General features: G+C 37.6%; 2 protein-coding genes across 3 annotated transcripts in view; both read left to right on the top strand.

The window, feature by feature from the left end:
- capn5b (calpain 5b) overlaps positions 1–431 on the top strand; it is a 37,545-nt gene extending 37,114 nt beyond the window's left edge. For both annotated transcript variants that reach the window (XM_062433085.1, XM_062433084.1), the window contains one exon: positions 249–431. In XM_062433085.1, coding sequence (XP_062289069.1) covers positions 249–431 — 183 coding nt within the window. The remainder of the gene's footprint in view (positions 1–248) is intronic.
- Positions 432–17,211: 16,780 nt separating this feature from the next.
- Positions 17,212–24,402, top strand: part of myo7ab (myosin VIIAb) — a 43,004-nt gene continuing 35,813 nt past the window's right edge. Inside the window, exons 1-2 of the mRNA XM_062432507.1 lie at positions 17,212–17,229; positions 23,870–23,983. Of these exons, the coding sequence (XP_062288491.1) occupies positions 17,212–17,229; positions 23,870–23,983 (132 nt within the window). The remainder of the gene's footprint in view (positions 17,230–23,869; positions 23,984–24,402) is intronic.

Here is a 24,402-nt window from a genome sequence, read left to right as displayed (position 1 = left end):
TAGTGCTGTATACATGTAAGGATTATTATACTTTTACTTTGAACTCTTTTACATCAGCACTTCTTCTCATCTAGAGTCTCTCTATTCTTCTTGGTGTAACCACCCTCTATCAAGTTTTCATTTCTCCTGTGATTTCTCTCTTTCGTGACTGCTTATTGCCTTTTTTTGTCTTTTCTCTCTCTTTCTCCCTCTCTCTCTCTCACTTTTCGATTTTGGATCTCCGCCTTCCTCCCCCGAGCGGCAAACAGATCTACAATAAAAACATGATCGTGGACACCTTCCTGGGTCAGGTGATCATGTTCAGCGACCCGAACGAGCGGCAGGAGCAGCACACGCTTCACCTCCGCGACAAGGGCACACGCCAGGACAACGACCTGCCGGGCACGCTCACTGTGCGCCTCATCACCTCGACCACGCTCACCAACATCTGACGCGATTTGCTATACGATTTTATAATGATCGACACTTGAGGTGGTGTTCAGTCGTGCCCGCCGTTAATTTCAACCAATTTCCAACCGTTGCAGGAGCTCACTGTGTCTTTTTTTCTGCCGCTTGCGTTTTCTCTTTGTGTCTCTTCCCTGTTTTTTTTTTTTTCTTTCGCTTCAGCGTAAATTCAGTTATGGAGTTTTTTAAAAGCCTTTACCGATATTTCTGGATGGAAGGTGTCTTTAGACAATATTTGGGGTTTGTATTGAATATCTTTGAACACATTCCTGCCAAAACTGTCTATAATCCAGTGTTTGCTTCAGATATTTCTTCTTAGGGTACGTTTCATCGCAGGTTTTGTAGCCAGAGTCTCCATCAAATCAGCAGTGGACGACACCCACTGAGCTACAGACAAACTGAATTTTAACAAAAAGGACAATATTGGCTTGACATTTTTTATCAAATGAGTACATCAGTCTGACCCTACTCTACAAACCTCTCTTTTATGTTTTTTAGTTTTTTTTATGTCTGCATATTGTTATATTCAAACACATAAACTGATAAAACACACCTATGATACATATGCAGAAATTTCTGCACTCTCCATGCATGTGCCAATGTTTCCAAGGGCTATGCATTGCCTTAAGGCTGAGTCCTCCACCTTGAGGAGGCGGGGGGTTTTGTTAAATACTCACCGTGTTACTCTTCTCTTTCAGCTGTCCTCAGTGTTAGCACGGCCTCTGTTTTTGTTCCTTAAAATTGACATTACTCCCCGCTTTTTGCATAGTTTCTATCTCCTCTATAATGACCTGATTATACTCTTTTTTTTGTTTGTTTTTTGTTTTGTTTCTATGGATATCAGTTAGCCCACCTAGACACCTCAAGTCTTCACCAGTTTGCCGGTGCTTTGGAGAGCATGCAGCACTGTTTGTCACTTTTTACTGTGGACTTTACACATGAAAGCCAACAGCAGCTATTCTATTACCATTTCAAAAACTCCCCAAGACTCTTTCTGCCGGTTGCTATGGACGATCTCCAAACTGCATGGCTTGAGAGGAAAAACTCTTTGCCTGTGCTGCACATCTCTCCAGTCGTAGCTTAGCAGCTGGTGCTTTTGATAGTGCTACCCTCCCTCCTTCGATCCCCCCCATGTACACACCTTCCCAGTCCAGCGGAGTGCAAAGATCACTCTGACATAATCAAGTGCTTTTATGGGACCAAAGATGAGCCAGGCCCTTCGCTCTCTCAGTCCCTTTCGGACAGGCCTGGCCTGGCCCCAAGCCTAGCTACAAACCACCACCCCCTGTGCCACATCATCTCTTAATGGCAACACCACTGCCTGATGCTTCCTCTGACTTGAGTCTATTGGCCCGGGCCAAAGACTCATGCCACGTGACCCTGGGAGACAGCAGCTGTGCTTCTGCTGTTGGCATAGGAAAGGCAAGTGTGTGTGTGTGTGTGTGCACGTATGTGTGACAGAGAGCGTTTGTGTGTGTGTGTGTGTGTGTGTGTGTGTGTGTGTGTGTGTGTGTGTGTGTGTGTGTGTGTGTGTGTGTGTGTGTGTGTGTGTGTGTGTGTGTGTGTGTGAGTGTATCCGGCAAGTTCCAGTTCTGCGTTGAATGGGAGTATCTGTGAGTGTTTGTATGATTGTATATCTGTTAATCTCCATCGTACCTGAAAGAAAACAAATTATGAGGAAAGGTGTGAACTGAACAGAGAAGAAACACACACCTTGCACTTTATTTAGTTTTAATGAAGGGAGGCAAAGACCCTCAAAGGTTAAAGGAAGAGGAGGGAGAGCAGAGGTGACGCCCTGCCAAACAACCTGTGCCATTGCCTCGGGTCCTGGCTTTTCCTCTGCAGCAGGAAAGCAACATGTGATATGGGATGAACTGTTCAGTGCTTTCAGAGAGATTTTGGATGGATTTTGCATATTGAACCAATCCTGGTACAATGTAATCGATCTCTGATGAACCATGGCATTTCCTGCGTAGGTCATGCGGCCATCTGATATGACCTTCTAGCACCTAGCGGGGCTTTTTGTGACAGAAAATCACAACCTGTTTTTTGTTTATTTAAAAGTGCAATATCATTGCAGAGACTTTTCATTCCAAGTTAAATCAACTTGTTTGGGTATGTCTTAATCTTTTTTTGTCTGTGTTTTAATAAGAATTAGAAATGTAATTTAAAGTCATTATCAAGACATTTCCTTTGAATGTAAGACAGACAGTTAGACAGTCAAACTATCACTCTTCCTGTTTTTTCAGCGCCTTTTGCCATTACTTGAACTGTCACACATGGCATTTAACTGATCACACACTTTGTGTACAGCATCTTTATAAATGTATCTTGCATGGGTTATTTTCCAATATGTCCATGGCCTTGTATTGTACTGTTCAATTGTTACTATATATATATTTATTCTTTCTATCTGAAAATCTTGGAAACACTAGTTTTAAGCAATCAGCATGTCGACACTAATTCACCTCACATCAGTCTGATCATATCAACAATTTTAAAACAGTTATGTCTTGTAAAACAGTGATGCATTCATAACGCCTCTAGCATCAGTGAACATTGTTAACAGCAATTGTTGACTAACATTTAGGTGCTAATTATCTTCTCTGTGCTCTTTTATGTTGTATTCAGTCGGACTGAGGTACAAAAAATTAAGGTTTGGTATTGTGACAAGACTGAATTTGTAAAAATGTCATGTTCGCTTGCAGACAGCCAGTGTTAGAAAATGTAGTGCCAACAGTCTGAAGCGAGAGATTGGATATGGGAACATGTGCCTGGATAGCTGCTGGTACACATTTATAGACCAGATGAGAATAGAAAGAAGCCCTTGTTCCTCCTTCACTTAAGTACCGTTGAAGTGTCTTTGTGCAAGGCACTGAACTCCTGAATGCCCCAGTGGAGCCTCCGAAAAAATGATCAGCTATTGTACAGAGCAGCTTCCAAGTGTGACTGTACATGTCTGTGTAACTCTGCCTCTTTAATCCCCCCGCCCCCCCCACAGGTTGATACTGTGAATATGTTCAAATTCAGCTTTTAATGGCTAACTGAGGGTTAAATTAAGGCTTTATGGCGAGAGGTAATTGGTGCCAAATTGGTAGCTTGCTCAATGGATATGGTTAAACTCACAGTACACAGAACAGGGAGTAACACTAGCCCCTCATGCATTACCATTACATCGAGTCACATGACTAACTGTCTGATTTTCCACTATAAATACCTGCCGATTTGTGTAAACCTCATAATCATGATAATCATTTATAAAGCACATTTTCAAAACAAAGAAAGAAAAACATAAAAGATCAAATAATCAGTAAGAATATTAAATACCATCAGATTAGCAGAAGCTTTAGTCTCTTCAACCATCGAGATGATGCACAATAAAAATTATATTTTAATCAGTATCTCCAGCTGTGACTATGTTTGTTTTTAATCTAAACAAGCCAGATGTGAGATTTCTTTGCTATTTGTATCCAAATTTTAAGAACTTTACTGTCACGTATGTTAGGGAGTAGCTGATGTTACTTTCATTTTCAAACAATATGACGTGTTGTACCATTTTCATGTATTAGAAAATGTAGTTGCAACTTTAATCAAATGTAATCATCCAGATGTTTTGAAGAGTCTTTGAGGAGTCTGGAAATAACATCAGAACAGCAGTAAGTGTTGTTGAACAACCTTTCTGGGTTTTTATTGTATTATTATTGCCAGGTATTTATTTTAGTGGACTTCTGTATGGATGCTTATCTCTGTGACTCGAATGTAATGGTAAATTATGAAAAGTGGGGCTGGACTAAACTAGATTCTCTCATTCCACAAATGTATGCATTTCCTTGTACTGCTCCGCTCTCCTCTGTAACACAGATATAATAATAACAAATAGATAAACCATGTAGGGCCCTATTTCAATCATCAGCCCATTTAGATTATGTCAACACCCATGTGGGATCTAAGGGTGAGTGCAAATATGTGCTGCACTTGTAGCATCCATCCATTAGTGACCCACATTTGAACCTCTATTTGGATGCCCAAATTTTGTTTTATAAACATTACCTCAGTAATAATAACTTTAATAGTAATGATTTTAACAAAAACAATAGTCACCAAACTGTGTTAGGTGGACATGGACATGCTTCATCACAATTTACAGAATATTCTGTATGTGCCTGTTAATGAAGCAGTAAAAACAGGATACTAACGCAAATATTTTACCCAAATATGTCTTTATAATAACTGCTCTGTGGTACATTCATGAATGCTAATTCCAAATAATTTCAGTCTGTGTTTAAAGTCATATTTATGTCACTGTAATAGCTGTGAAAGAGTATTCAACATTTATTAATGGCAGTATACTCTGTTCCCTTTTAACCATGTAAAGTGGTGTGAGTTATACGATGGAGCTGAATGTGTCATGGCTACGAAGGGCAACAAAGAAACTTAAAAAAAAGAGTTAATCAGCCATTTATCAAGTACTAATTACTGAAATAAATACATTTATATTCAATACCGCAGGGAGATAATCTGCCTTTGTTGTTTATAGGAATTATTGTAGAAAGTCACTGTTATTTTGACAGTGGTGTAAGGTCTATCAGAGTTCTCTTACTTGCTTTTACATTAGATAAGAAGATCGATACCACTCTCAAGCCTCAAACAGCTAGCCTGGCTCTGTCCAATCGACCTACCAACACTGCTAAAGCTCATAAATTAACACATTACATCTTGTTTTGTTTAATTCATAAAAAAAAACAGCAAGTCTAAAAAGAGCAGTTTTAGGTTTTACAGTTTGTTGGCTGGGCTCTAGGTAGCCACTATACACAGCTTTTTTTGTACAAAATATGAATGAGTGAGCTTTAGAGGTGATAGTAGGCAAACTTAGTTATCTTCAGACAAAGCCAGGATAGCTGTTTCCCGTCTGTACGCTAAGCTAAGCTGAAAACTGTACATCAGCATTTAAGGGGTTTTGATTATGCTAATTGTAACATCTCATGAACTTGAAGTCATGAACAGGCTGAAATGAGCAATTTACGACAAGTTTGGACAGTTAAGAGAGTTTGTTGAATCCGACTTGGGATCATCTCTTCGAAAATGTTCTTGCATGTTGCTCGATATCTCTTTAATGTATAGATGCAAGAGTAGTATCAGTCTCATATCCAACTCCAGAAAGTGGTAAGAAAGTTTTAAAAAAGTACTTTAAATATCAACTTCATGCCCGTTATCAATAAATACACCCCTTTTTATACATTTACAAATTAAAATTGACCTTTTTAGAGGCACAAGTTGATCTGGCAACAATCAATTCTCTGTTTGAACATCCATCGGACATCATGTGTGGGGATGATAAGTGAATTAGTGCTCATGAATGTACCATGTTCTTGTTATTAACACCATATTCTGCATTAAGGCTTTTTTGTTTTATCCCTCAACTCCCTATTTTCTTGTATTTGTACATTGGCACATAGATGTAGCAGCTTACACTAAACCTGACATCTTTGATGAATACATATTGGAGTATTTGGGCTTCCTAAATGGTATTAAGAGTGAAAATAAAAACAGCTTGTCACCCAAATCCTTCCCAAACTTGATAAATGTGAAACCTTATCCAGACGATCTTCATGTGCCAAAAAGACAGATAAGTCTACTGTGAAGGGATGCTACGTAAAGACGTTTGCTGTGTAACTGTTGGACAAATGTAAGACAGGAAAAAAGATTTTTGTGGGTTTTTTGTACCTTTTTTATTTTGTTTTCTGTTTGTTTTTGTTTGTTTTTTGTTCTCCTCTACATGTCCTTTTCTGTGGTTTGTCTTTGTAATCTCACTGCATTTGCTATGATTACTCATTGTAATTGTCGCACATTGTGAGTCTTTGCCAAAAGTGTTAAGGCTTTCACTGTTAACCTCTACACACACACACACACAGACACACTTACACACACACTTACACACACACACACACACACACACACACACACACACACACACACACACACACACACACACACACACACACACACACATATAACATATATAATACAAACACTCCAGCAACTAGACTGACCAGGGTTGTTCGGAGTGTCAGGACCTTGATGAAAAGCTTATTCTTTTTTCTGTATATCTATGTTTGTTTTTTTCCGCACGGTGATGCCAAAGCAGGTTTTTAAAGAACACAATACCGTTTCCAAATTAAGCTGAAATTACTTTATGTAGTAATCCAAAAAAAAGAAGAAAAAAAAAGCCAGTGCATGTAGCAAAAACCTGCTTCAAATCTGCTAGCGCCTCATTACAAAAAAATCACAGAATTAAATATATATATATTTTGGGGGGTTCTCCACAGTGTTGGAGAACATAATCCACAGTTGCTACTTTGATAAACATACTGTGTGAAATACGAGGATTATGTTTGCACACTTGCATGCATTAATACAGTATCCAGTTTCATACTATTGTGTATTCAGTAACCTGCAGTATACAGTATGTATATAAAAGTAGCAGCAATTTTTGAATTTTCTGTTATTATGGGATCCATGTTTTTGATGGATGTTATAAGAGTCTATTCTGGATATTTATTTAAAGGGGGGAGGGGGGGTGTTGTTGTTCACTACCTCTAGTGGTCAGCAAGAGAGAGATCAAGCGAATTACAGACAAAACTGAAATTATGAAGGATCCGGAGTGGTGTAAAGTACTTTTTTTGTGTGACTATTTAAGAGGCTTTTTAAAAAATCTCCATTTGACATGGTCATGGTTGAGGTTCGCTTTGCCTGCTGATCTTGTGGCCTCATCAACTTGCATTCTGCTGCATGAGTCTAAATTACAAGACATCGGTGATGGAGGTGCAGACGGAGCACACCAGGATTTGTGTTTGATCCGAATAACAGCATTATGTGGACTGTACTAAAAATTGACGCAGTTGTACCAGGTCAACCGGATACCTTCTGCATTCTTGTCATTGACATTTTTATCCGAGATCAAGTCTTGTCCACTCGAGGAATGAGCTTGTGATTCTTCTTGTATTTTTCTGCTGATGTTTATTAACTGGAGACTGGAAATACCTACTGCATGGTGACACTTCTAGAAGATGCTACGATCTTTATAACAAGTATCTTTTATCGGTATTTTATAACCTTGTTAATTTTATATATCCTCTTTAACCTTGCGTTCCAAACTGGTATGTTTACTGATAGCTAGGTATCAGAGAGCTGTGCTGTACGTTCTGTACTGTGTGCTTGTCTGTGTGTTCCTTCTCAGCGTGAGCTTTCCTTTTTCTTTTCTTTTTTCAATGCGTGTTCGTCGATTTTTTTGGTTCTCGGTTACACTGTGGTTATTTTATAGCTACAATCGGAAATTATTATTTTTTTCTTTTGTATTTAATGTCAACTTGTGGCATGACTTTGAAATAAAACAGTAAAACTAATTGTGGGTTTGTGATTATTTTACGGAAATGAGCATTAAGGACGATAATATGAACATAAAGAAATGTGTTTGATGGTTAATCTGTGCCTGCAAATCAAGCAGGACTGAGCCAATTTGTTGTGCGTGTTACCACTAAAAGTTCTTCATACATTTTGAAACACTGATTATTGATTTTAAGTCAAAAACGGCCTTGCATTTTTAGTCAGCATACACCAGTTTTGCTGAAATTACAACTTTTATTTGCCAGAATTAATCAGTTGTGGCTAAGTAATGCTAGCTTCATAAATTGGCTGAAAACACATGCTGTGTCTCAAATCACAAACTGTTAGTACATTGTGTACACTAGGCCTACTTAGGCTACTTCTGTTGTGCGCAAACTTCAACAGGTTAGTGTTGTCTCAAATAAAACACAGTTGTTGAGCACTTACCGGAAATTACTATTAACTAAGCAAGCTAGCGTTAGCATTTGAAGTACCGAATCATTACAGACTACTAAATTAACCCAATAAACCTACTGATGGTTTATATCTGACAACAGTATAGTGGGGCTTAGTGCAAAAAACATGTTTGTATAATGCAGCTCATTCACTGTATTCCAATATTAATCCTATGAAAGGACCTTGAAAAAGGACATGATGATTGTGATATTCTGCTGAAAACTGCCCGTTTCGGATCCAGAAGAATTAGAAAAGTCATGTTCTTATATTGCAGGTTATCGTTATTTCACCACAGTATTATAAGTATAAGAACTGTAGATTGGTTCAGACACAACCTTGTTAGGCTGCTTAGCTTACATACTTTTTATTTATATTTTATTTTTTCTAACTGTATGTTTCACTTTAAACATCAAGCTAAATAATTGATATGGAAAACATTTGCTTATTTACACAGCAAACACGTAGCAACATAAGCATAAATTCTGATTTGTGTTTGTGTCTACATGAAAAAGTTAATTCCTCACCTTTTGGCTCAGTTTTGGTCCCCACTAACTTGTCTGCTTTTAGGGGGTTGGACAGGTAGTGTACAGTTGGTGTATCAGTGTTTTCAGTCAAAACAATGAGCTGAAAGATGATAAAATACTCTGTAGAGCTGAGAGGAACTGCAGAGTTGGACGTTAAAGGAAAATATTGGATTAATTATAATAGTATTATAGTTTATAGGTTTCTATCAGTTTTAGTTTTGTTTGTCTAATGTACCTCAGCATGTCTGTACTCTGGATATTTGTGGGAAGAAAGACATGTTTTAAAAGTAGTTTGAGGATCTACCAAAGAAACAATCCTGATGAAAACTGGTGACCGTGCTTTCTGTGGATTATCCAAAGTAATAGCCACTCTGTGTCTGGAAAGAGATGTAGTTGATTAAAATTATAATGTAATTTTTAAATGCTGTGAGCGCCACAAACACAATTCTGTTCACTTCAGTGGTGTTGGGATGCAAACAGACATCTTAGAAACAAATTTCTAAAAATCTGGACACATAACAGAATTAAGACAGAAAAATCTGTCTAGTTAGGTTTTTCATTTCATTATGCTGACCTATTAACATAACTTTGCATGTGGTAACAGGGTAACATCTTGGAAATCATGACCTGGGTCACTTCCCTTTCCACCTCCCAGCTGGTTTCTGTATCTGCCACTAACAGGCTCCACCTCCCAGCTAATCAGGATCAGCAGCAGCCATGAATGAGACGCAGCGAGAGAGTCCGGAGAGCCCCCTTCACTGACCCGCACCTTAAACTGTAAGTAAGTCGGCTGTGAATGCTGAACCCACGTACAGGAGGAGGCTGGGACCACAAGAGAGGGGCAAAAGAGAAGTGAAAGAAATGAGGAAAGAGGACTGACAAACAAAGACAAGAGCAGAGTCTCAGATAAATACCTCATCATCCAACAACTTCTCCACTGCTGTATCATCTAATCAACCATCCTGTCAACAGCTTCCACCTTCATAGATAAAACAGGACTGACAAACCAAGCAAGGAAAGACGAGGAGAAAGAAGAAGGGACCTTACGGAGTGTGTTTAGAGGTAAGTGGGGCAGGTGAACATGGGTCAGGACTGAGGGCTTAGTCTGCAGCCAGGCCACAGTGCTGCTGCTGCTCTGCTGTAGCTTTAGGCCAAAGCCTCTTACTGTTCTCTGCTCTCCCCCAAGCTCTTCGTCACTGTGCCAGCACTTAAAGGAGCCATTATGTACCCTTCAAGTAAATACAGTTGGCTGCAGTGTGTGTGTGTGTGTGTGTGTGTGTGTGTGTGTGTGTGTGTGTGTATTTTTATGTGTTTGTTGCATAAAGTGTAAATGTTTTTCTTTACTTCCAATTTAGATTCCATTAGAGATTATCTTTTGCCAGATAAGACTACAGTTTTGCAGTAGCAGATATAAATATACAGAGAAAAGGAAGAGAGTAGCACTTCATTGGAGAAACTAGAAAAGTAAATAGTTCCCCCATAAAAGCAGAGATTAGGAGACAGTGAAAAATATCGACTGCAGAACAAGACAAAATCAAACAGACAGACAAAACTCCATTTACTAGATTTTTAGAGCTTTCAATGTTTGTGACAATGAGAATAACTTGAGCTGCAACGATTAGTCAATTGACAGAAAAATTACAACTATTTTGATAATTGATTCATCGTTTAAGTCGTTTTTCAAGGAAAAAACAAACAGATTTTCTAGTTCCTGTGTCTGGATTTTAAGGATTTGGAGCTTTTCTTTGTCTGGTGTGTTAATGAACTTTTAGGACTGTCACCGTGGGCTTTGGGAAAACTGTTGAATCATAAACATTGTTGTTAACCAAATGAGTAATCCCGAAAATAATCTGTGCTTAATATAAGTGTTTGCTGTAGCCCTAAAGTGGACTTTAAATTAAGATTTATTTCCTGTTCGAACTTCTGTTTTCAACATCATGAGTGAGCATTTATGTCCAAAACCCAGATAGCTTAAATGGGACAAACTAACTCAACAATCAACAATCAATATGTGATAAAATGTCTTAAAGTGACACAGCTGACCACCAATATTAAAAAAGCCTTGTCACCACCCTTCCTTTTCTAGTTTGGGCCTCACTCCACTGCAGTTGAGCTTAAATATGTGAATTAGCTTTGCACAAAGCACCAGTTCAGTACAGGTACCTGCAATTTTTGCTCAGTCATGACTCTACTTAGTACTGGTCCCAGTACAAAACTCCAGTCGGGTTGCTGCGGCTTTGTTAAAGGAACAGTTTGTAACTTGCTTAGTGCTGTTTTGTTGCTCTGCATATATGTAACTGTGACCTGCAAAGAGACTGCAAATTTCCTTTCTACTTGTAACACTATTTTATACAAACCCAACTTTATTTTAAATTCTACTGGAGATCCTTCAATTTCCAAAGATACCAAATATGCTCAATTGGGAGAAATTGTGTATACAATTATGCCCAAAACATCTAGAATATTTCAATGTGATGAAATGGTGCAGCCATTACAGATAAAGAATATTTACAACAATTGAGCTATTTTAAGGATAGATTCACTATTTTCAAGTGTAATCATTCCTCCTGCTCATATTGACTATTAAGACATCCCTTCCTGATGTGATATCACTGTAAGTGATGCAGGATAAAATGCACAATCCTCATATAAACTAAAAGTTTATATGAAGCTAATATCATAATTTCCAAATGAGTTAACTCAGGTGAATATCTGATTTTGGTTGACAGTGGAAACACAAACCATTAACATTAACTGTAAAATTAAAGATACTTTATACTGCTAAAACTAAATTTTGTTTTTTTGTTGTTGTTGTTTTTTTGCAGACTCTGAACTTCAGTGCTCATGGAGGACATGGAAGCAAGGCTCTTACATTTGCTTGGTCAATGATGACTGTTTCCAGCCCCTCTGTGCCTGCGCCTGTGAATCCTTGCCATGTGAGTCAGAGTTGGTAAACATACACATACTTGTTAAAAGAGCATTATGGGCATTATGGGCATTATGGGTCTCACATACACACATACAGTATACAGATTAGCAGCAAAGGCTTTAGCTAGATTGCTATCAGCTAGTGTATGACAGTTTCTGACCCGGTTGACTTGGACTGTGATGATGGAGAGTTGAGATTTGAATTCTGAAGTCTGATAAATCATCTCATGGATGTTCTGAATTGTTTTCTGACTTATTCTGAGTTTTCTTAGTGTGAGGGCTATTATATATTATCATTTCAAAGTCAATTTTGACTGTGTTATAAATTTGGCACGTGAAAAGAGCACAGGATGTGAAAAGAATCAAAAACAGAGCGGTACCTGTACCTCTAATGCTGCTCTCCATTCATGCCAAACTAAAAGCTTGCTTAGCATCGTAGGTGCAGATATTTATAACTATTGTTATTTATGGTTTTGGCAAATGATAATAAGGCAAACAAAGAACAATAAAACCATCACATATGAGCTGATTATGGAACTAAGCACACAACACCCAGCAAGTCACACTGCTAATATTACGTCAAGGTTACTCAACCTTTTCTGGCCCCTAACTCTGCTCCAGCCATGCTAGCAGTGTAGCTCTGGGAGTGGCAATGTTACTCATCAACTACTAGACGGACCATCATGAATTTTGGAGCAAACATTCATGGTCCCCAGAGGATAGGGGCCACTGATTTTAGTGATCCCCTGGCCCCTGTCTTGTGCCACAGCTCTGGGGATGGTCTCCTCACATTAAACACCAGGCACACTTCTGGAGCTTTGTTAAAAGAACAGATCAACATTTTCAGAAGAGGCCAAACATTAGATTTGTCCAGCTTCCCAAATGTGACGATTTGCTATCTATTTAAGGCTCTTTGTCAGACAAAACGTGCAATTGAACACAAAGCCCCCACTGTACTCTTCATGTTTTAACCTCTGTTTTTGTTTTGTTTTTTAACCTTCTATAATTAATAAAGATTTGTTTACATAGTTTTAATAGGGAAATAGGGAAATTGTAAAGCGACTTTGAGTACCACATAAAGCGCTATATAAATGTGATTTATTAATGCTGTGCAAATGCCAATTTTTACTATTTTTGTTAACATTTCATAGACTAAATGATTAATCAGTAATGAAAGTAATTGTTAGTTGTTCTGTTACTGGTTGTATGTTTTAATTGTGATCCGTCAAGTGACTGCAGATGAAAATTACAACACCACCATACATCAGATGGTAACATTTATATTTAATATTGTATGTGGTCCCTTACAAATAAAGTAAAATAAATAGAGATTGATACCACTCTCAAATCTGTCTGTTAAATATAATCCGACAGACTGGAGAATGGTCGCCTAGCATAAAGACTGAAAACACAAAATTCGATTCATCTAATACTTTGTTTTTTGACCAAATACCTGAAATACCAATGCCATCTCAATCAGCCTCAGAGGAACACCCCACTGAGCTGTTAGCAAGGCTGTAGACTCTTGTTTGGTCCACTTCTGCACAGACTTAAAACTGAGGCCTGACTGACTGGTGCTGTCATTTAATTTAAATTTATATATGAATGCCTTTTAGCTCGCTTTATAATTCGGATACGAAGGGCTGGAGATCAAACCAGCAACCTGCTACTACTAGACAAAGCTGATCTGTCCCTGTTTTCCTCTTGCAACGATTGAGCACAGTCAGAAAGAAAAAGAGAGAAATAAAATTCATAAAATGTACGTTTAATAAAAAACAAACGTGAACTTGGCCCAAGCCTGCAGTATGAGAATTTTAACATGACATACTTTCCATTTTTAAACACTGGAAAGTCAGCTTGTGTGTGTATGTATATGGATGCTAATAGTTTCCATCCCTTACATTAGATTTGAGTCAGTAATTTGTGATTTTGGGGTTGTGGATACAGGCTAGGCTCTGCTGTAAAGGTTAGTACAGATGTATAGGTCTGTGTTTAGGACAGACTGGACAGTTACCAGACAGGCACCCTGTGGTTCTGGATAAGAGGCTCTGTCTTGGCAGAAGCTGAGCCTGTTATGACTACAGCCGCTGCATATGGATGAAGTTGGCTGGAAATGAACATCGTGACGTATATTTACCCTGCTGCTCCCCAATAGGTTTGCTTCCCTTGTTGAAGGTGCATCTGTGATTTTAGTTTTTCAATATAAAATGTGTCCTGGATACAGATTCGTTTGATATGTAGTGAGGCACAGCGCATACAACTAAATGTTAATCTACTTATAGGAACACTAATGGATCATTGCACTTAGCACCTCCCCCTGTGACATCTTCATCACTCATACAATCTGTTTTTTTAAGCCTCACAAGCCATTTATGTTTCCAGCCTGTATGAATGTAGTTTCCTTTCACCTGTCCAATCCAAATATTAAAGTTCAGTTGTAATCAATCATTTAGGTGGATCTGGACTGCAGCACAAACTGAATAAGAGCTTATTATACTGGCATTTTTTTCTCTCTTTACTATCATTATATAGTATATTACTTTTACACTTCCATTCATAAAGTACACAGTGTTAATAATTGCAAAATGGGAGTGGAGCTGCAACAATTAGTCGATTCAGAGTAGGGTTATTTTCATTATTGATTCATCTTTTGATTGTTTTCTAGAATAATCTATTAGTTTTTTGGTCTATAAAATGCCAGAAAATTTTCAATCAGTGTTTCCCACAGCCCGAAGTGAGATCCTCAAATGTCCCCGATCAACAGTCTACAACCCAAAGATATTCAGTTTCCTTTCAGAAAAGACAAAGGAAACCAGAAAATATTCACATTTGAAAAGCTGGAACCTTCTTAAAAAGTCTCATAATGATTAATTGATTATTAAAACAGCCGCCAATGTATTTAATAGTTAACAACTAATTGATTAATGGACACATTTTTCCAAATCTAATTGAAATGAAATTAATCAACAACTATATTGACAATCAATTCACTTTTTTTCAAGCAAAAACAAAGAACATTCAGTGCTTCTAGGTTCCACAATATGATATTTATTTATTTTCTTGGTCTCACTTTACAGTAAATTGAATATTTGTTGTTGTTTTATTTTTAAACAGATTGTTTGTCAGATAAAACAAGACATTTGAAGATGTCATCTAGGATCCTGTTTCCGTTTTGGTTTTATTGACCAAACGATTGGAACAAATATTCAGCAGATTAGTTGATAATGAACATAATTGTTAATTGCAGCCCTAAAAGTGACCATGTAAATACTCCAAAATCTCCTTCCTTTTTGTTTAAACCTGAAAACAGTCCGTCAGCGTTACTGTAAAACAAGGGTAACAAAGGAAAGACAGCTCAGAGGGGGAGAAAAAAATGATTCAGCAGTCATACTAAACTATGCCTCGTACTTAAGCGATGGGATTAGCCCCAGGAATCCACGTAAGCCTTCAACAGCCCCTACCAGACCTTTTAACCCCCACAACCCCCCCTTTTCCCTCACTGGTCTCCCATGTCCGGCTAAACCACGTAGCTGAGTGTCTCTGCCATGACTCTATACTACTCATTCACGTGCCATTAGTGGATGATTGTTTGGGCTTGTCCTGCTTGTGTACACTATGTTGAATTATATCTCGTCTAAATTATGTTCACAAGGCTGAAACGATTAGTTTATTAATTGGTTGGTCAATTGAGAGAAAATCATTTAATAGCTTGAGTCATTTTCTAAGCAACAAAGTACTTAAAAGGTTATTGTTTCTAGCTCCTTTTTTCAGTTCTGTATCATTGTAAACTGAATTTCTTTGGGGTTTTGGACCAGTGATTGGACAAAGTAAGATATCTTGACTTCTGGAGAATAGTTTTTTAGTATTTTTCGACGTTTTATAGACCAAAGATTAATTAATCAACAAAGAGGAATCAGCATATATAACTATAACTATAAAGATAACGATGTGAGCATCCACACTTGTGAACTATAATGTCCTATAAACAGTGGTGTCAGGCACGCTCTAGCTGTTTCAGCTGTTAATGAAAATAGATAGGCAACTGATGAGCTGTTAATGCTGTATGATGTATAGAAAAATAAAAAATAAAAACAGGTGGGTTCACTGGTGGATGCGGATTCAGTGTGTTGTTCAGAAGTTTTTCAGACACGGCAGAAAGTTGCACGTCATCCAAGTCTTTATGTCCTTAAAGCATGCTGGAAGTTTAGTTAACTAAATGTTTCATCTGGCTTAATGTATACATATAACTGGGTATCATCTGCATAACATTGAATAATATTACCAAGAGCAAATAAAATAATGTGAACTTTGTGCCTGACTTTTGCGTGCATATATGGTGGATGCTGATTCAGTGTGTTGTTCAGAAGTTTTTCAGGCACTAGTTCAGGACAGCAGCAGATGGTGAAGCGCGATATGCAAAAGCACACAGATGAGCAGCTTTTATTGAGCTGTGGCAGCGACACAGTATGAGCACAGATCTGAAGAATAAAAGATTCACTAACTTTGTTGTTTTTCTACTGGATGGAACAGAGGATGATTCTTTGTTTGACAATATTTGCATACAGCTACACTCAAATATGTAAAGTTAATGTGTTCCTTTAAAAGGTTTAATCAAAACACATAGCCTAACCCGAACCCGGTCTGAGTTAATATACCGGTCCAGTTCAGTTAAAGCAAATCATTATCGGACCATTAACCCGACACACAGTTTCAGGTATATGTGTGTTTTATTGTGTTTCAAATAAGTAAATTGAAAAGTTTTGGAGTATAAATGTCTGTGTTTGTAAATGAATAACTACTGGTGCTTTCAAAGAAAAACAGCCTTTAATAGAAAAGTGTTTTTCCCAGGATAAAACCCCTCAAAATAGATGGCAACTCATACACCTTTTTTACGGTAGTTGCAGCCCTATAATCTATGTTTATATGAACAAACCTAATTTAAATGTGCAATATTACTGTCTGTGTTCTGTTTATTTATATTCTTGCACAGCAAATTTCGTTGTACTTCTTGTGCAATGACAATAAAGTCTATTTATAATCTACAATTGATCAAATGACTAAAGGGATAGTTTGTAGTAAAGATCTCAAAGGGAATTCGCCTTTTTAGCCTCTTTTATTGCATTGTTTTCATTTCCCGATGTAGTTTTCAGTAAATAAATTCAATAACTGCTGCAAAACCAAACAGCAAACAGAGAAAGTTATTGGCAACTTTTTAGACAAGAGTCAGATGTTTTACTCAGGAGTTGGTTGAGACTAAAACAGAGCTAAAAGAAGTGTTCATTTTTGGATTTGCATTCACCAGGAGAAAAAGACTCCAAATGAATGCTAATGCATATATTTATTCCTCAGTTTATGGATAATTCATTTTGAAGAAGTTGTCATCAGCTTTCAGCTACATGATGTCTGTAACCTGTCTCCATTGCAGAGCCCACACATTGTGATTTCTGATGTCCTGGAATCAACCCGAGGCTGAACCATGGTCATTCTGCAGCAGGTAGGTCACGTTAGATAGAAGTCACTCCATCAGCTCAGTAGCTAATTTCATCTCTTTATTTTTCCCCCCATCCCATTGTCTAAATTTTTGTAAATGACCACTTGCTAAGCCCCTTACTCTCCTTAGTTACTGTTGCTATGCCTTTCAAGTTCTACCACCCAAAATTCACCTAGTCATTTTTTTAAACAATGGGTCTTTGATTTCAAACAGAAGTAAATGAACAAAAAGCAAAAGTCAAGTCACGCCATTTTTATTTGTATATTATCAAAACACAACAGAGTTTATCTGAGGGCACTTTTCACATTGAGCAGGTCCAGACCTTATTTTACAAAGTTGCAACATTCCCCCCATGAGAAAGCAAAAAAACCCATTAACGGGAACAAAACCTCAAGCAGAACCGGACTCTAGATAGGAGACCATCTGCTTTGACTGGCTGGAGCAGGTGCAAAGAGGGCATAGCAAAATGCCACCTCCACATAGAGATGTACAGTAATAATGGAGATTATATTATTATATAATAATAATAGCAATAATTGTAGAAGTGGGGGGGAGTAGGTGGTCCACAATCACAGATCCAGATTCTGCAGCTCTGGAGGCAGAAATACATGTAGAAAGCAACAGGAGGAGAGAGGAGAGAGGAGAGAGATGAGAAAGCACAAAACTACAGAAGAGAGAAGATGCTGAGTTAGTAAAATGCATTAATGGGACATGAATGCATACAGGTGGAGATGGGGGAGGAGGAGAGAGGAGCTTGGTGCATCATGGGAAGTCCCCTGGTAGTCTAGGCCTATGGCAGCATAACTAGGGACTGATCCAAGACAAAACTGAGCTGGCCTTGAGTATGAGCTTTATCAAAAAGGAAAGTTTTAAGCCTACTCTTAAACATAGAGAGGGTGTTTGCCCCCTGGAACGAATGTGGAAAATGGCTCCACTGGAGAGGAGCCTGATAACTGAAGGCTTTGCCTCCCATTCTACTTTTGGAGACTCTAGAAAACACAAGGAAGCCTGCATTTTGAGAGCACAGTGCTCTAGTGGGGTAATAGGGTACTATGAGCTCTTTAAGGTATGATGCCTGATGGTTAAGGGTTTTGTAGGTGAGGAGAAGGATTTTAAATTGTATTCTGGACTTTATAGGAAGCCAGTGCAGTGAAACTAATATGGGGGAAATATTTCTTAAGTTTTGTCAGTACATGTGCAGCTTCTTTCTGGACCAGCTGGGAAATCTTTAGAGACTTGTCAGTACAGCCTGATATTAAAGAATTGCAATAAATCAGCCTTAAAGTAACAAATGAGTGCACTAGTTTTTCTGCATCATCGTGAGACAGGATGTACCTGATTTTTGCAATGTTATGTAAATTAAAAAAGGTAGTCCGTGAAATTTGTTTTATGTGGGAGTTAAAGGACATATCCTGATCAAAGATAAGTCCTAGGTTCCTTATGGTGATGCAGGAGGCCAGAGTAATGGCATCCAGAGAAGCTATATCATTAGGTAATGTGTTTCTAAGATGGCCAAGGGGCCAAGGACAATAACTTCAGTTTTGACTTAGTTTAGTAGCAGAAAGTTGCATGTCATCCAAGTCTTTATGTCCTTAAAGCATGCTGGAAGTTTAGTTAACTAAATGTTTCATCTGGCTTAATGTATACATATAACTGGGTATCATCTGCATAACATTGAATAATATTACCAAGAGCAAATAAAATAATGTGAACTTTGTGCCTGACTTTTGCGTGCATGTAGGGTTCATTGTTTACGTGCACACACTGAAATTGATCAGACAAATAGGACTTAATCCAGCTTAATGCAGTTCCCTTTAATGCCAATTAAATGTTCCATTCTCTGTAATAGGATCTGAATGTCAATGATGTCAAATGCAGCACGAAGATCTAACAAGACAAAGTACAGAGAGAAGTCCTTTGTCCGATGCGATAAGAGGGGTGATTTGTCATTTTTCACCGGTGCTGTCTCTGTGAGATGATGAGCTCTAAATCCTGACTGAAAATACCATTAAACCATTGACAGTCACACAACTGATTGGTGACTGCTTGAATCCTAGAAAGATAGGGAACATTTAGATATAGGTCTATAGTTGACTAAAACACCTGGATCAAGAACTGTTTTTTTAAGAAGAGGTTTAATTACAGCTACTTTTAAAGGACTGTGGTACATCAACTGTTACTAAAGACAGATTGATAATATCTAGTAAAGAAGTGCTAACTAAGGGTAAGACTTTGTTAAGCATCCTAGTTGGGGTCGAGTCTAAGAGACAGGTTGATGGTTTAGATGAAGTAATAATTGAATTGGGTTTCATCTGGTTTTATAGCTGTTTCTACGATTCCCGTGTTTGTGGATAAATCGATTCTTCCAGTTTGGTGAAACGTCATGACCTTTCAATTATTTGTAATGTTTGCTCTAATTTGTGGGTTTAGGAGTTATACTTTGGAGCTAACCTCTTTTCTTTATTATCTTCATTTTTAAAGGGGCTATGGAGTCAAGGGTCATTCACAGTGAGCCTATCAAGCATAGAAACGAATCAATTTGGGAGGGACAAAAGTTTGTATAAGAGTCCTCTAGTGTGATGGAGTTGCTTCCTTAAATTAAGCTACAGCACTATCAGATAGTTATCTAATGAGGACATTTTTATCTAATGACTTGCAGTCTAGTGATAGGAATTTAAAAGTTATTAAGTAATGGTCTGATAAAAAAAAGGATGTGGTGAAGGATTGACAGAGCTGAAAGAACAATAGACCTGTCTGTCACGCACAGTTTTAGCCTAGTTTTACCATAAATAATTAAAGCAAATAAGTCTGAGCCTCTCAGCAAATATATATCAGCATTTCGGGGGTTTTAAGGCGTGACTTGAGGGCATCTGAGTCTTATTAGCTGTTGAAGGAGGGCAGAAGGTTACTCTGTTTTCCTCTCTTGGATTCACTTCATCGCTCTCCCTTTAGGCTGCCAAACTCACTACGTCACTTGTGGTGACATTGCTTGTGTAAAATTGGCTTAAAAGCCAGATAAGCAGAAGGCAATTATAATATCAGTAAAAGATAAGATGGAACTTGATAAATTAATGGGAGTGATGGAACAGAAAAGTCAGGGAAAAATGATAATTAAAACTTAATGGTGTCAAGAATACAGCAAAGGAGTGTTAAAGGGGACGCATTGTGCTTTTTATGATTTTCTCTTGTTCATATACTGTTAAAATGTTAGAGGTTTTTGTTAAACATGGTCAAAGTTACAAAATACGAGGTGAAAATATGTAAAAAAAATGCTCCCTGTAAGTCAAAACACTTCATTTGCAGTCACCTCTACTTCCCCATCAAAGTGACGTCAGATCATTCCTGCATTCCCACAATTCATAAAACTTTGTTACTAAGGTTGTTTTATGGGCTGTTTATGTCGCCTCTTTGAATATTTCACATCTGAGTCAGGCTCAAACATGTACTGGTGTATTTGAGAAGTTTCTATTTTGAGTAAAGAATGAGAAAAAGAAGTGAAAATCGACTACAACTGCTCATTTACGTAGCTGGATAGTAGACAACTTCCAGAAGCTAACCTATCAGAACAGAGCAGGCTCATCGGATGCTGTCATAACTACCACTGTTACTCTACTATTCTTATGCAATCATCCCAAAAATCCAGTCTGACATTTGGGTAGGTTTTGAAACATTTAAGGTCTTGAATTTGTCATGTTGGGCTAGCCAATGAGTTTGAGAGGCTGAAATGAAATGCAATTGTTGGATGGAAACACACACCTATGCAAGTAGAAGCGAGTTAAAAAAAAAAAGAAACATTAAGAAGTGGCTTAATGTTTCCCAGCATACTAAATATAACAGAAGCCGGCTTGTCTCAGTGAGTTGTGGTTATCCCATATCAGACCATCAATAGTTTCTCTTTAATAACTAGATCCCGGCGCCTCTCTCCCCCTGAGAGTCCTCCAGGGCACAACTCAGACACACTCTGCCGTCTCAATCTCAGCTCAGAGCCACAGCTATGAATCTCATTCAGTGGGAGACATCTGGATGTTGTTAAATAGAAGCAAAAAATAGCATCCTTAAGGTCACGGTCTAGACTGTCAGGGTGAGCTCTCGGCTTTGTGCCGCGGTGTTTTCTGTTATGAAGAGATTTGCCAGCAGCTCTCTTTAATGCAGAGCATCTAAACAAACTGGAGACAGTCGAAATCTCAGGGTATTTTTAGAAGGTGGGTTAGAATCGAATCCAGGTTGATTTATGTGTTGCTCATTCAAACGCCATTACTGAACACAGATAGTGAAAGCAGAAGTAATCAGGATCAACAGATGAAGGTAGTAGGCATGAATGCCGAAGTTATTCAGACTCAAAACTCTGTCTGAAGTTGTTTTTGATGCAGGTTTTACAGGGAAAGATAACACAGTTTTTTATTCTGTCATTAAATAACCTACAACATTTTTACCACGTTCACCAGGAAAACTTACACAAGACCCCCTGCATAGATTAAAGTAATAAATATAAATTCTAAACATGCAGAAACATCTTTTCACGTCTGAGAAAATGCTGTGTGAAATAACTCATTAAACCTGGAATTACTTGCTAGTGTATGATTTAAATCATCTAACTAAACTTGCTTGTTTTCTTGCAAAAGCAGCATTTAATAAAAACGGTAAACACCTGATACTGTGAAAGCTGAATTTATAGAACTAAATGCTTTAAAAGTAAATGTGATGCCAAGCTTGGTGAGCAGGGTGGAAGCTCACCATCCTAAGCAGGTTGCTTTGTCTTGAATGGTTCCTAGTTGGTCTTTCATTGGCACGCCTCTCAAAATGTAATGACGTGATGATTAATAGAGATTAATTCGATTAATTAATTATTTAATCATGGTGCAGAGGTTTGTGGATTTCTGAAGCAGAAGTTAACAGCACTGACTATTAAAACTGAACTACGTTTCATTTAAATGTCTTGTAGATTATAACCTGTCCAGTTCCTTGACAGATTTATTGGCAAACGTGCTTTAAGTTAAACTGTAATGTACCACCACAGTAATGGCAGCTTGTCTAGTTCCACCTACAACACTGACACTGTGTCATTAATTAGAAAAAAGATTTACACTATTTATGTTCATCTTACCCAGAAAGTATTTTATCTGTACTGAAGTCAAGTAGATATAATGAGTTCAGTGAGTGTGAACTAAGTTGTCTGACCACGGCTAAAGATAAAATTGTTTCTAGGTGTTGAAAATGACCTTTTGCATGTCTTTGTTGTCTCAGTATATCATACAAGAAACAACTAATTATTTCTTTTTTAGGTGGATGTCTTGACTTTAGTGGAGAGATTTGCTCTTTCTATAACTCAATGATCTACATTTTAACTTGTTTTTACATATATTTATATAGTCATCAAAAGGACATAACGTGAAAGTAACTGCTTATTACTTATATAACTTTTTTGTGCACATTTATGACTGAATGCTTAAGGACCTATTGCGTTTGCAGTGATTCACTTTTGTTGAAAAACCCATTTCATAACATGTTTTATAGCTCCATTGACTGCTGAAGCCTCACTCCTCTTAACCAGCCTGTGATCTACATGCAGAAGAAAGCATTTCTGGCAATCGGCTAGGCTAAAAACATTCTAAAATATTGGCTCAAAAACTGACATCAATAGAAAAATGTTTGGTCTCATCTTGAACCCGAAGCATCTGCAAATTAAATCCTGATACCTGATATATTATAATCTACTTAAGTTAGACTAAATACGAGATGAATAAATCCCTGTTTTTTGGGAGAGGAGAGGACAGTTTTATTTTTTGTGATTTTACAAGATGTCCTAAATTAATTAATTAATTAAATGGAGAAGTTTTAAAATGTTATTAGACTAATTTTTTCATATTTAGAAAACTGAGACTACACATACACCCAGACACAACTAGCGGAGATCTGAACTCTACTACTTCCTCTAGTTCAGGCATGGATTCACTTGATAGGTCAAATCTCAAATCTCCTTCCTCCCAACTAAAATTAAACCTATCCAAGTGTTACATACCCTCCCAAACAACATCACGCTTTAAGGTCGGGGGTTACATCATGCTTTTTGTAGTCTGGAGGTGGTCAGGGCTAAGCCTTTTTCAGACTAAATCCTCCCTACAGCAGAAAAAGTAGGTTACTCTGGGTGTGTGATGCAACTTCTGATATTTTCTAGTTATTCAATATGCATGATGAAACAGTCACAGGCAAAAAACACTACAATTATAGTAGAATAAAATACACAATAAAGAATAGCATCGGTTACTTTGATTTGTCACAAGTTAAGCATTTATAATTTGGCTGCACACATACATGAATTATATCTATGTAACTTTTCTGGTGCTTTATACATAAGAATATATACTAAATGTAATTTTCAGTTTGGTTTCTCTCCCTTAAGGCAGCATATTACTAACTTTAATATTATATTAATAACTGAGAACTGAGCAGTATTGGATAAGACATGTTGACCTTTTCACACTGACTGCAAACACACATCCTGTATCAGTCTTAAGGGGGTATTAACTTATTATTCTATTACTGCTTTCATCCTTTACCCCACCCACACAACTAACAGGAAATAAATGTAATTTTAATGCTGCAACTTACCACCAGAGCTGGGTTTTTTGTTTTTGTAATCCAGGGGGACTATGTGTGGTTGGACCTTAAAACGGGCCGAGAGTTTGACGTTCCTGTGGGAGCCGTGGTCAAACTATGCGACTCTGGACAGATCCACGTTCTGGACGATGAAGGCCGGGTGAGTCTACAGAAAAACACAAAGGAAGCTTGTGCTGTTGTATTCTTAAAAATAGTTGTGACAGTTGTTTGTTTATTGTATATTTTGAGTCAAGAAAATGAAAACTGTGGTCTATGCATGGCCTACAATAAATAAGAAGACTATTGATCTGGGAGTGCCCAATACAGCCCAAACCTACACTGAATGAATGGCTTTATAAGCCTCAGTAAAAAAAAACCAATCAAACTTTTATTTACACATACTCTAGTTACATGAAATGCATAACTACTTCATTACTACTAACTATTTTTCCCATGTCTTTTTTTATATTTAAAGAGATTGCAGTTTATGTGGATCTTAGTTTTGGCCACAATATCTCATGTGAAGGTCAAGTCAATTTTATTGATGTAGCCCAATATCATAAATTCCTCCTTAAGGGG

The sequence above is a fragment of the Scomber scombrus genome, chromosome 14 (assembly GCF_963691925.1).
Source record: "Scomber scombrus chromosome 14, fScoSco1.1, whole genome shotgun sequence".
Taxonomy (NCBI): Eukaryota; Metazoa; Chordata; class Actinopteri; order Scombriformes; family Scombridae; genus Scomber; species Scomber scombrus.
The sequence above is the reverse complement of the archived record's forward strand: the minus strand, read 5'-3'. Positions and strand labels throughout refer to the sequence as shown.